This window comes from Anser brachyrhynchus (assembly GCF_964034855.1).
Source record: "Anser brachyrhynchus genome assembly, chromosome: 2".
Taxonomy (NCBI): Eukaryota; Metazoa; Chordata; class Aves; order Anseriformes; family Anatidae; genus Anser; species Anser brachyrhynchus.
This window is the reverse complement of record NC_137695.1, coordinates 16,762,507-16,775,860: the sequence shown is the minus strand read 5'-3', so window position 1 is coordinate 16,775,860 and position 13,354 is coordinate 16,762,507. Positions and strand designations below refer to the sequence as shown.

Genomic DNA, 13,354 nt, shown 5'->3' with positions numbered 1-13,354 from the left:
TATTCTATCCACAACTTAGCTTGAGGCTAATTGAAGCTATTGTTGTTAGGGTTTTTTTCTGGTCTGTTAACTATACCTACATTGGCAAACTGCCATCTGTGACGTAAAGCTACACGTGATGTGTCCCTAAGCCAAACCATATATGATCTTGGGCTGGAAGGTTAACAGCTAGCAGCCAAATGCAGCAAAAGCTGAGCTCTGGAAGTGTCCCTTGAGCATATGTAGGCTGCAGCCAAGGCACAGCGAGAAGATGCCAGAACAGCAGACCCTGAAGCGCTTGTTCGATTCTTATGGCAATCCTTTACTCAGGCAAAACTCTCCTTGGTTTTAGGAAAATTAAGACTTTGGAGCTTGGATTTTTGGTGCTTAGAGGCAGATGACTGTGAACGCAGAAGGTCCTCTGAGGAAAGCTCCCCTCTGTGGTACCTACAGAGATGCTGATGGTAGGCACCGCATCCTGCCCTGTGCTCCAGGGAGGCTGACGTTGCTGGCATCGTGGGCACCACCAACAACACAGTGCTGCCAAAAACCTTCCTAACGTGGTGTAGGGACTTGGGAGCAGGGAAAATGCTGCCCTGGCTGCCTGCACATCCCTGTGGCAAAACAGTTTCAAGCCAGCCTCTCTTGTGACAGCAGGAGAGGCAGAGTGCAACAGCCCAAAGTGACAGGAAGGTTTTGGTCATCGCTTTCCTGTGATGCCACAGTGATGGATCAAGAGAAGGCCACCACCACTGTGGGTCCTCGGTGGGCGTGCCTAACTGTGGCCAGTGGGCCGGAGGTGATGAAAAACTAATTCACTCTGAGCTGGTCAAGAGGTAATGAGCACCTCCAGGAATTCCCTCTGAATTCACGTATTTTCGTGGGAAACCACAGGATTTGGCCACCAAGGCCCATCCCATGGCAAAGAGACAAACAGCCATGTCTCTCCTTCCAGGTCACAACCAGCTGCCAGACCCAGAGGGATTCTCCTGAACCTTCCTCTTGCAGTCCTCACCAGGAGGGACAATGCAGACCCAAAGAAGTATGGTGACTCTTAATGAATGCAATAAGAAAACATAGTTATATAAAAAGTAATCAGAATGGAATTAAAAGATATTTTAATTTTGCAAATCTGGGGTGAACATTCTTACATTTTTTGCAATTCATGGAATATTTTAGTATTTCAGCTTTGTGATAGTTTAGCCTTGAGTTTCTTCTTTGCTGCCAAATGCAATAAACTAAGCGGTGGCCACAGGGTAGCAATTTTCTCTATTTTTTCACTTTTCCCTTTGTTACCCTAAGTTTTCAAGACATCATAAAAACAAGGAAGTTCTGAAAATTTAGAGAGCTGCAGAAAGAAAATGAAAAGAATAATGAAGCATGGGGAGAAGAACAGGCATTATTCTTTTGCAGTAGAAGAAAAAAGATCAAAAGATTCTGATATGGCAAATGGGTCTTTTCTCAGAAATTTGAATGGGCAACAGCAATGAGAGGCCCAGCCTAACCCGGTTTGTGTAGCCACACACAAGCCACAGGCTAGTCCCTCTGACTCCACGGGTGGATCTGTTGTACCGAGGCATAAAATGGTTTGTGCCACACTGTTTGTGCTTAAATTACAGATATTCTTAATGCCATACTTGAATGAAGTCTGAGGCAACTTAATTTGACCAATTAGTTCAAGACTGGGGCCAGTGAAATCCCTTATATAAACATCTCAGAGTCAGTGCAAACAATTTCCTACTTTGCACAAAACAAACCTCCCTCTTCCATAAAATTCAGAACACAGAAAGAAAAATTGGCCAGAACAAGTCCCTTGGGAGAAAGGCTGCTTTCTGCAGCTATGCAAAAGAAGGTGTTTTACAAGCAAAACTGTAAAGTCATATAAAACAACGCTCCAGCCACAGCAACGAGATGGGGGGTGCACTGGCTTTTTGCTTGTGCAATGACAGATCGGTGTGGAGGGAAGCACAGCGACGGCCGGATCAGCAGCCATGATAGAAACTGGACGACTGCTGTCTATTAAAATCTGTTCATCCCCATGTCACTGTTGCATGATGCAGGATGGAGTCCACTACGACCTGGAAAGCTGCAAGGGGAGGGGAAGAGGAGAGACATGACAAAGGGGTCAGCATACTTGAGCATTTGCCTCGTACAGAATGAATCTGGAGCAGCAGCATTGCTGGGAAATAAAGTAATATAAGAGAATTTACAGGGCAACATCTGTTTCAGTGTCAGAATTCATTAGTAAGGAAAAGGAGAACACAGGTACACCAGAGGGATTTGGAAAATCTGAGATTACAAGCAAATGTGCCATTCAACATCCGTTGTTTTCTGTTTCTTGCAACTTTGCTTAACAGATCAAAAGAATTTGAATCCAGCTAAAGAGTAGATGTGAGACTTAAAAGTATTATGGAACTCATTATCCTTCACGCAATCCTCTTTAATGATTTGTTTTGTGGCCATATACAGGATCACAAATGCAATAAAAGTGGGAAATGTTGAGTTAAAGCAACAGTCTGCACAGTGATGTCATCTACACAATAAACAAATGTCAACGCAGAGCTATAAATAATCTTTTTATCATAATCTTGAGCTGATCCGATACCAGATGTATACACACTTCATGAACATTCCTTAGCTTTGAAGAAAGAGGACAATAACCTGTAATATAACGTTGGATATATTTATATGTGTGCTTCTCGTGGGTAATATACATTACAGGCAGGAGGGGACAAGGCCATTGTCTCTCCTGCTAACAACGCCTATACGTCTGTGCCAAGCATGACACAGTGCTGTGAGCATGGAGGCTAAAAGGATCACTCCAGGCTGATAAAGATCTACCCAACAGCAGGCAGGTCCTTAGAGGTACAGAAAAGCCTTTAAAAAATTAATAATACAATAATTTATTGTGTGAGACAGTTCTAGTTTACACGGGGACATGCCCAGGTTCCCAGCGCTAACCCTTTCCCAGTGCACCTGAGCTTTTTCACTGTACAGTGCGAAGTATGAACGAAGCACGTTGTTGTGGCACATCACAGTGCATGAACATTAATCCATGATTAAACACCAGTCTTGGGCAGCTAAATCTGTTCTTTTGTTCAGGGCTTCTTTTATAATTCTCTTTCTATGAGATATTTCTGTCCAACAGAAGCTTTTACATTATAACAATTGCATTAAAAAAAGAAAATCTCGTTGCATCAGTCTAACAGTGTCTTGGTGCTGGCTCAAGCCTATGAGAATCTTTCCATTGACGTCATTAAGCTTTTATTCAGGCCCTTAATCTGCAATCAATCAACCCTTAATATTATTCCGTGCAGAACTCCATGCCTTCTTTTGGTGATAGAAAAAAAAATGAGACCGAATGCTTGTCCCGGCCACCCGTGCTGGCAAAATTGCCTGGGTCCCGATCGCATTTTCAGTGAGCCTCGGTCAGGAGTTGTCCTGAAATGCACTACTCTTTTGCCATTTCTCCCTTGTGTACGTTCCTCCAGCTTCATGTTTTGGCTTTCATGCTGCACTGGACTCTCCCTGCAGGCCCAAGAGCCCGCTCTTGTGGCAGCCCCCGTGCCACCCAGGACCAGCACCCTGAGCCCTGGGCTGGCTCCAGGGGGCACACATTGCTTCCCGGAGGCAGGATCTGGGGTGTTAAATCCTCCTGCCATAGCATGGGCTATTTACTAATGGTGCTGAGAAAATACATGACATTGTCAGGAAAACAGACATATAAACCCTAATCTTGCTAGGCCTCTACCAGCGTTGTGTTAGGTTCATCTTCTTACCTTTTCCACCTTGTGGCTGCGGTTCCCCACGGGGCAGTGACTCTGCACTGGCGGCCGTGTGGGTTCATCCATCCAGCAGACCTGATGGTGGGGGCTTTCTCCCGTTTTATTCCCTGGTGGCCCTTCTGGTCCTCCTGCACGAAGGGGTGCCTGCCGTGCAGGGCAGCTTCACAGGGCTATATAAAGCTCAGTAATTATCATCCCTCACCCCAGGACTTAGAGTGAGGCTGTGCCCGGGCTGAAACGGATTTTCTCCCTTAGCAGCAAACAGGAGAAAAAGGAAGAGCCAAAAATTCGGGGATGAGCAGAGGCGTCTGGGAGCATAGGGCATGCCGAGTTCACCTGGAAGAGGAGTGGTGGCAGGAAGGGCTGCACACCAGAAGTAAGGTTAAACACGGGCAGTGTGGAAATGGGCACAACAGTGAGCACAGAGGGGCCAGCGACTGCAAGGTCACGGGTGGGAATGGCAGCCTGCTGCTTCCTGCTGCAGCTGCAGGTCCGTAACGCTTTTGGAAATCATCCAGCAAAGGCTTGGACATGCTTGCTTCAGTGCTTAGGTGTTCCTGAATGGATAAGAAATCATCCAGCATCTCCCATGAGGTCAGAGAAATGGGTAAAATGTGCTTAACATTATAGAAAGGCTTTAAAAAGCAGGGCATTCTGGATTGTTCTCGTGGCTTAAGACAGCAGAGGGGTATGTGCCCACCGATGCCTGACGGTACCTGAGTCTGCACAGTGGCCAAGTGGAGGCCGAAGAGGTAGACCCAGAGAAGTGCAGTGTGCCCAGATCCAGGCTGTAGGTCCAGAGAGTGCCCACGTATCTAAAGTAGACCGGGACCAGAGCAGGAACCGCTTCCAGGTCTCTCAAGCCTTGGTCCCACATCTCATCCCTGCTGACTCCCTGGGGGGCAGCTCCTTTTTTGTTCCCATTCGCAACACAGACCGGGGGGTGAAGTGTGCAGGTTTGGAACAGGAAAGGAAACTACCGTGGGACATGGGGATGCAGGGCTCAGGGCTGTTCTGCCCTGCCGGCAGGCAGCAGCCTTCTCTGAAAGCAGCGAGCAGGCGCTGCCCAGCACCCACGGGTGGGCACTGAGGCAGCAGCGCCCCAAGGGCTGACCTGGGACCAGGGAGAAAGCAGAAGAGCAGCCAAGATTAAAGGCAAGCTTGAACTGCTGACACATCTGAGTGAGGGTGAAGGTGGTTGGGGCTCTGTCAGAGGGTTTTTTTAATATGCAGTGTACAGGAAAATGGCCGTGGGTCAGTGCCTCTGACACCTCCCAGCCCTGCCGGAGTTTCCCCCCGTTGCTGACGGCCTTGCTGTGCCTGTCCTGAGTGTGCACTGGGTGAGAAACGGCAAACCTCGTTCGAGAGCAGAGGGCTTTCTCCAGGTGATAGACAGCAAGGGATCCCCTGTCCTGCCCAGGTGCAAAGGTGAAACGTGAGCCTTCAGCCCCAGCGTGGCAGGGAGCAGTGCCGCAGGCGCTCAGAAGCAAACTGCTTCTTTCTGTCTCGTAAGCAACCTCACTGTATTAGCAGCTTCTTTACAATGCTAAAGATTACATAGTTGTAACCTGAGGTTTAATTTATGGTGAAGCCATAAATTAACTTATTCTCATCTCTCATCATTCATTGTTTCTAGGAAGATACGAGCAGATACAAGTCACAGCTGGAAAACGAGGGGTAAGTGATGGAGCAGCCAGAGGGTTCCATAGTACCCACATTCATTTTGTGCTTATGAATTATGCCAACAACAGCAAATATATTTACACACATTAGTAGCACATCCAGGGTAATTTTGCGGTGTGTAAAGCATGTGCGGGCATTCTGATGCTGTATATCCTGCAGAGATATCCTGCATCAACAACACGCTGCTCTGTTTCTGAATTATTGCTGAGAGTTCCAGGTGCTGTACAAGACTGAATGCCTTTGCACTATAAATCACATGAGAGCAATAATTTTTGCCTTTCACAATGAGAAAGCTTGTTCTGGAAAACCTTCCCTTTCAAAGGGCCCCTCTTGATTTTGGGTGGTTTGGGCTTGCAGGTCTCACTACTTTTCTAGGCTAGGGTTCACAGATAGAAACTGAAAAAACAGATCTATGTCTTTAATATTTATCACAGGTGTGAATATACTATAACACAAAGGTAACGGTGCCCAGCCCGGGGCAGTGAGACCTTCCTTTATGTTGCTTATAGCCACAGGAAATTAAAAAGTTGAAGCTAAGGAGGGACAAAGCATGCAATGCTGCTTGCTGAGCACTGCTACTCCCTGCCATTTTGAGTGTCCTTAGAGATTTGCCATCTGGACATGCAAGAAATACAAATGTCAGTTCACAAGACAGTTTTCTTGCTCTCAGCATTGCAGGAAAAAAAAACCACACCTGGAAATGCAAATTGAATGTAATTAATGTTTAATGGCTCACAGAAATTGACAGGAAGAAGTACCCAAAGTATGTTATTCTACCAAATATCATAACTTTAAATCAAAGTGATCAGGTCTGACTGACCAGCCTGTACTCAGAGGTGTGTCATTTCTATATCCAGGAAGACCAGCATTTCTCCAGCATTACAGAACTATTAACAACTGTTGGTAACCTGATTTTGTCCCTAATAATGTAACCTGGCCAACCACTGGTGCATGAATCTTCTCAGCAAAGAGCTGCAAGGCTGTGCTGATTGCCCTGGTGCTGCAGCCCCTCTGCTGTGGCTGGATCTAGGCAGACAACTGCTTTGTCTGTAGCTCACTGAATGAAGGAAGAAGAAAAAAAATAAAAATCCCCCAGTCTGTGTCAAATGAAGGAGGAGGATTAGGAAGCAGGGAGGTACCTGTGTAAGCATTTCCACAGAGGGGATTAGCACAGCTGGGCTCAAGCGCTGAGTTTCCAGCTGATTTGCCTCCCCCATCTCCAGCCCCTGGGTCAGGACACCTGCACAAAGCTCCCGGAGCACCAAGCCCTCACACAGGCTTGCCCATCCCGAGAGGGGCCTCCCTGGCCCCACACTCATGCTGACCACATTTGCATCAGCTGTCCAGCATCTCCCACCCCAGCAGCCCCCAGGACCACCGTCCTGAGGCTCTTCTGGTCTCACATGGGCTGCAGAGATGTGACTCTTCTCGCCTTGGAGGCTGGGCAACCAGCATCTCGTGGGGCTTCTGCTTCTGGGTGGAGAAAGCCAGCCAGCTGCAACTGGCTTTTGACCCAAAAACTGATGATGGGGAAGGGGACAGGGTCTTTGACTGGTTCTATCCAGTCTTCTGTTCCCAGGCACAAGAAAGTGAGTTAAGGAGGACTGGGGTTATGCTGTTATTCTCCTGGATAAATGCTACTGACGGCTGGGTAGCCTTGGCTGGCAGCACTGTTGGATTTCTATTCTTACATTTGTATATTTTAAGTCCAGGGAAAGCAGCTGAGGCCACAGGCTGGGTAACTTCAGAAAATCCCAGAAAAAAAAAAAAATAAAATTTCCCTTAGAACGTGCCTATCCCACACGAGGAGGGATGTGTTGGCATCGCCTCTGGCCATTGGCACCCCTCCCATGGCAAGAGGCGATGTGAAAGCATGGTCAGATGCTCCTGGGGCTCTTGCAGTTGGGGGCCACTTGCTGACCTGCACCCAATGTTCCCTAGACCTCTTCCCTCTGTGCACCATGTTTCACAAAGGCTTGCTATGGAAACAACCCCAGATCAGTTTTTTTCACTCTTTTTAAATATATAGGCAGTGACAGGTGTAAAATTACACCAAGCAGGCAATAACTCTGACCTGTCTGAGTGCCAATTACGTGTCTTTTTACAACACTGGGCCTCTGCCTGAACACATCATTTAGGAGAAAAATGTGTTGTAAAAAGGTATTCTTTCAAAAGAATGCTGTAAAAAAATGATTGTTAGTATTGGTCTCACTCATTTAATCTTCAGCCTCTCCCTGTTCTTCCCCCGTCCTGGGATAAAAGAGCTCTGGGTGCCCTGTGTTGCATGTGCAGTCCTGCAGAGCTAGTGAATAGGCCGTCAAAACTAAATACACATAAATCTGAGCCGTGTAAGGTCCCTAGCTGGGAAAATGGCTTACAAAATCCCAGAAAGATGACCACCCATAAAACAAATGCCGGACAGCATTATTTGGAGGGCAGGGACCCCGCATACGGCAGGGTTTACGGAAGAGGAGCTGGCTTGGCAGGCAGAGCAGCTCCCAGCCCGGGCTCGTGCCCAAGGTCGTGTCCCTTTCGGTGGCTGCTACCAGAAGTAGAGCTTGGCCAGGGCTATGTGGTTTGGTCAATAACAACTAAAGATTGGCTGGAGATGGGGGGATCCAGCCACTAAAACATGAATGTCTGGATACTGCCTCTTTTCTAACAGGAATGATTTACACATGAATTTATTTACACTCTCCGTGCGTGGAACCACGGCCTGCTCTGAAGCCTGGGGGACTTCTGTGGTTGGGCAATGGAGCTCTCCAGTGGAAGAAGGCTCAGAGAAGATAGGTGAGGATGATGTGCTCATGAAGCTCATAAATACATGTAGGAAGTAACCACAGCTGTTACAAAGGAAGCTGAACTTATCTCAGCATGAAGGGGACCGGAGGGTGGCCTTTGTTTTAAATAGCTCTATCAGTTGAGTGGGTCAACTAGTTATGTAAATGTCTTCCCTAAAACAATCAATAGGGAGTGTTATCTTCCTGAGCCAGCCACATCAGCATGGGGGAAGTGCATCTGTGGCTCAGCCCAACATAGAGTCTAAAAATTAAGCAACCAAATGAACCATGAAGAGATCGGTGGGCTTGAGCTGGGTTCAACCACTCATGGAAATCACCTTTGTATCACAATCCAGCTGCACCTTGCAATTGTTGTATTGTGTGCACTGTGATTTCAGTATATTGCTGTGTCACTCGGGTACATCAAACTCTCAGGCAATGTCAAATACTCCAAAATAAGTAAATTTGATATTAAATATTAAACCCTTCTCATCTGGATTATCCAAAAGAAGTTAGAGAGAGGGTATAAGGCTCTGATAACCTCATGCCTTGCCCTCACCAGTAGACAGCCCTAGGAATCGACTTCCTAAGCCCTTTGGAGCACATTTCTCCTGCCAAGAAAGTTGGTTTCCTGTTCCCTGTGGAGGTTATCACACTTCCTTGTCATGGTAGTTTCCTCTGTCTCCCTATAATTTCCCAAACTGTGCATGACCAAGAGAACTGATATGAAACCACAGCTTCTCTGCAAACTTCCCCAAGAGTCCCCCAAGCCTCTAGAAAACATCTAACCTGTAGAAAACCTTTCTCCTGCATGTCCCTAAGTTCTGCCCAGGCTCTTCTCCCTGATTTCCTTATCCCTCAAGTCACTCACGCTCAGGTATAGAGACTGAGATGAACAGAAAAGCCGTTTGTTTTTTATTTGTGCATGTTCTGTAGAGCATAAGAGGGAAGGCTGAGCCCTTGCTCTTGAACAGTAGGCAGAATGATTCAAAGCATGCTCATGCTTTTTACATTTTTGTAATTACATTACATAATGTAACAATCTTATAATATATTATTATAAAACTATAATAATATATTTGAGTATTTTATTAATATACATAATGGCACATTTTTATATTTAAATGTGTATGTTCTTTCTTTTTTAGCCAGCTAGCAGAAACACTGGATGAGAACCCAGAAGCCCTAAAAAAAAGTTGAAATATACCAAGTGTACCAAATGGAAGTGCTTTCTTTTGTGGTACAGACATATTTACAAGAAATCATTTCACACATACAGTTATGCTGCTGATAGACATAGTTTTCTTTTGCTGACACTGTATTCCTAAGCCTGCGGAAGCTGTTTCTTTCCTTACAAGCCATGTTTTAATAACACTTCAAGCAATTTAAAAATCTGCACTGCAAGCACAGTCAAGGGGTGTAGAACAGAGCAGAAATTAGGACAAGAAGAAGGCAGCCAAGTCTGGGGCTCGCACAGATGTTTCTGTGCATAGGTACTGTTATGATTAAGAGGTATCCCTTTTGGTAAAGGAGCTGCGAAGCAAGGCTCAAAGGTTGCACATTCCCATGTATGGGAGAAAATGCACATTTGTTAACACAAAGAAGCAATCTCCGCCGAGCTCCAGACACATATTCCCCGGGCTGCTAGTTTCAGCTGTCACCTTTTAAAACAAGGTATCTTGCCATAGGGTTTTTGTATGCGAATTCGTGACAAAGCCTGAGGTACCTGCTCCACTTTGACTTTCTCAGTATCCTGCTAGCCTGCGGCCACCTTTACCCTTTCTTAAATGACTCCCAAAGCCCAAGTTTGCAGCAACCTCATTTTAGCCAGGGATAATGAGATGCTTTCTGACCTCTCGGGGTCATTTCTTAGCATCATCGCAACCCTTCCTTCCCTCCCCCCACAGTTTCCAAAGACTGAGCTGGAAGTTCATCTTTTTATACACATTTCAATTGCAAACACAGATCAACAAAAGTAGTGAGGCTAAAAGAGATCATCGTCAGAAGGAGGTGGTGGGAGAGCGGGGGGTCTCCTGGGTTTGGGACATTTATAGTTCTTACGACTCCAGCTTGGGACTGGGAATCTTTTATAAACCCGAATAAATATAGCCAGCATAATGGCCCAGTGGTTCTGATGTAGTCAGCAATTAATGGCCCTCCAGAGGAAAGCCTGTGGCTAATTGGTTTATAAAACTGAACAAACTGGAAGCAATGTCAAATAGCAGATCGGGATCAGGACGCAAAGTGCACCTGTGAAAGGAGATTTTAATTACTACAAGCAGGCAACAAGAAGATTGCAAATAAGACGGCAGGAAGAAAGTAGCAAGACTGTTTGTGTTACCTGTGTGCCGTAGAAAGGTTAAATCCTCCAAATTCATTTCCACATGTATAGTCTGTAGGATGTCCTGGCATTTGCAGGATACCCCATGAAATAATTATGTGCTTTAGGTCCATAGAGAATACTGGCATTGGAGGCAGTACAAATTCTGAGGAAAAATGTCTTTTATTCATCAGGGCTTGGCTTGTTAGTGTGACTGGGCCAGATGGTAAATACCAGCTTGTAATACAGTATAATGCAGTTTGCTGCAGAAAAAAAATGTACCATAATTTAATATAAGGGCAAGGAACCAATCACCCAGAGCAATGAGCAGGGAAGGGATTGAGGGTATTATGGAAAAAATCATTGAAACCATGAGACCAGCACACAGCTGCAGTAATAAAGTCTGCCATAAAGTAGAAGGGACTAGGAGAGAGGAGGACTTAGTGCGGACGGCATTAGGGCCCATCTGCTCTAAACCCCACACTACGTAGGGGCGCTGTTAATGGCTCAGGGGTGCAGAGGGCAGCTCAGGGAGAGGGCGTCTGTTTTACTGCCAAGTTTGTGGGGAGGATGTGACTTATACATACGCTCCATCCATGGATGCTCTCCTATAGCATGGAGGGATGCAGACACACAGCTGAACCCAGGTTTGTAATGGTTAGGTCTTCAAGTCCTCAAACAGACAAAATTCCTTGTATTTTACAGCTGTTTTCTGTTGTTTGTTTAGCTTCAGGTAAGGTCCAAGTAGATGTTTTGCAATTTGTGTGACCAGCCTGTAACTCTGGACAATGCCAAGTGCTGTGTGAGCATCGCACAGAGGCACATCAGGTAGCCAGCACCCACAAAAGCTCCTCACTATCTTTTCCTGAAACCTACCTGCCCCCAACAAAACTTCCAATAGAAAACATCCTTCCTCAAATTTCACAAAATCTGCCCTGTGCCATTCTAGGTTTCTCCAGAGAAGTGTGGGAAATCTTACAAGTTATTTAATACCATGATTCTGAAATTTTTGGCAAAGTTTTTTCTCAAGCAATCCTGATTTTCTGATTCAAAAAATTCACTTTTGATATGAAAGTCAAGCTGAGGTTCCCCTACTCGTGTCTTTCCCAGTCCCAAACAAGCTGCAGACCAGACTACACCGCATTACCCCTGTGTGATGCATGCTGCTGTACTCCAGCTCGCTGCTCCAGGGTCCTTCTTTGTCTTCCGTGGGATTGCAGAGTGATGAATGAGCACAGAATCCAACCGAGCAGGTATTAATGAAGTTTAATACTGTCTTTGGCCAGCCACATTGACCACCGCTTGATAGCTGAAGAAACTATTACATTCCACAAGAAACCATATAATTAAACCTACAGAAACCTCCACATCAAACACAAGTATGTGTCACTGCCCAAGATGAAAGTACACATGGGGCATGGAAGGGGGGAGAGCTTTTACTGCCTATCCTTTTACAAAGGCTTATGTGTCTGAGAATGAGGCAGAGCAGCCAAGGGGAGCTAGCAGAGAAAATGGAAAGAAGCACTTGAAACGAAAACACCCCATTAAAAGGTTGTGCAAGAAATAAAGGATATCTGACTGGGTGAGGGATGTAAGAAAAGAGATTATCTCCCTTAGTCTATTCTTTCTTGTGATTTGCGACCAGTGCATACCCTTAGTGAATTAACAGCGGTGTATCAAAAGAAACACCTTCCTCATCACCATTTTTTCCTTTTAAAGGAAACAGGCCACAATTCTTTCATTTCACTAAAAGCTTAGGGTCAAAATGGAAGAGTGGTACTGCTGCTGGCTGAGATGAGACACGCAACTCAACCTCTGCACCGTCAACACGAAAAGGGAGTACATGAAATAAATTCTTGCCATTGAAGTCGGTAGAGCTGATTCTGATTTCACACATGGAATATATCTGCAAAGGAAGCAGATGCCAATTTTATACAGTCACTCTTTAGAGTAAAACCACACTTTAAATAATGAGGGAGTGGGGAAGTGCATCAAAGATTGGAATGAAACTGCTTGTTACCATGCATAAAGGCTGGCAGTGCTCTGGATGGCTTCAGACCTGAATCTGGGAGATTTTCTCATAAATAAGTTAAGTGAGTGCAATGGAGCCGTGTGCGCATTAACTCACTTCTCGTAAACAGAGAGGGGAACGGGAGGCATCCCTAACCTCACTCTCCTGGACCAGTTACTGAAGTCCATGTCCTGGTTGTGTGTCAACAGCACAATCTTAGAGCTACTCTTGGCCCAAATCCTCGTCTTCGCTGGTGTGCTTAGCACGCTCTGGTAGTGTGAGGCCTGCAGCCCAAGGCCCACGACGAGCCCTAGGCCTCTTGGCCAGAAGGGCCAGAAGGGTCAGCCAGGAGTGGCCATAGCAATATCTACCCAAAATGAAAAGGACAACACCACTGTCCTCAAACCGTTTCAGAGCATGGCTTTCCATGTGCTGAAGACTGGGGCCCGCTTGTCCCAGTTTGCCCAGCAATGTGGTTTCCCTGTTTATTTTCACAGCAGGCTTGATTGCCATCAGGGTTCCAGTGTTGAGCTGAATCTCTGTTTTCACCAGCACCGCGCTCTGTCCCCATGTGCACCAGAAATTATCACTGAAACTGCGAGCCAAACTGGACGCAAACAATCTAACTGGAGACGCTCCGAGCTAGAAAATACAGCCCTAATTTATGCTCAGTTGCAGCTGCCCTGACTTTATTATCACTGTTGCCCTGAAATAATAGGATGTGAGACAGTGTAAGCAACCTCTTTCCCTGTGATTTTGTGATGACCACAAGATAATACTTCTGTTGTTACATTTT

At 45.9% G+C, this 13,354-nt stretch overlaps 1 protein-coding gene across 1 annotated transcript in view; it reads left to right on the top strand.

The window, feature by feature from the left end:
* Positions 1–11,644, top strand: part of LOC308190191 (uncharacterized protein) — a 39,390-nt gene extending 27,746 nt beyond the window's left edge. The window contains exons 2-4 of the mRNA XM_080581227.1: positions 5,401–5,441; positions 8,113–8,237; positions 9,376–11,644. Coding sequence (XP_080437353.1) covers positions 5,401–5,441; positions 8,113–8,237; positions 9,376–9,383 — 174 coding nt within the window. The 3' untranslated portion in view covers positions 9,384–11,644. The remainder of the gene's footprint in view (positions 1–5,400; positions 5,442–8,112; positions 8,238–9,375) is intronic.
* Positions 11,645–13,354: the final 1,710 nt, after the last annotated feature.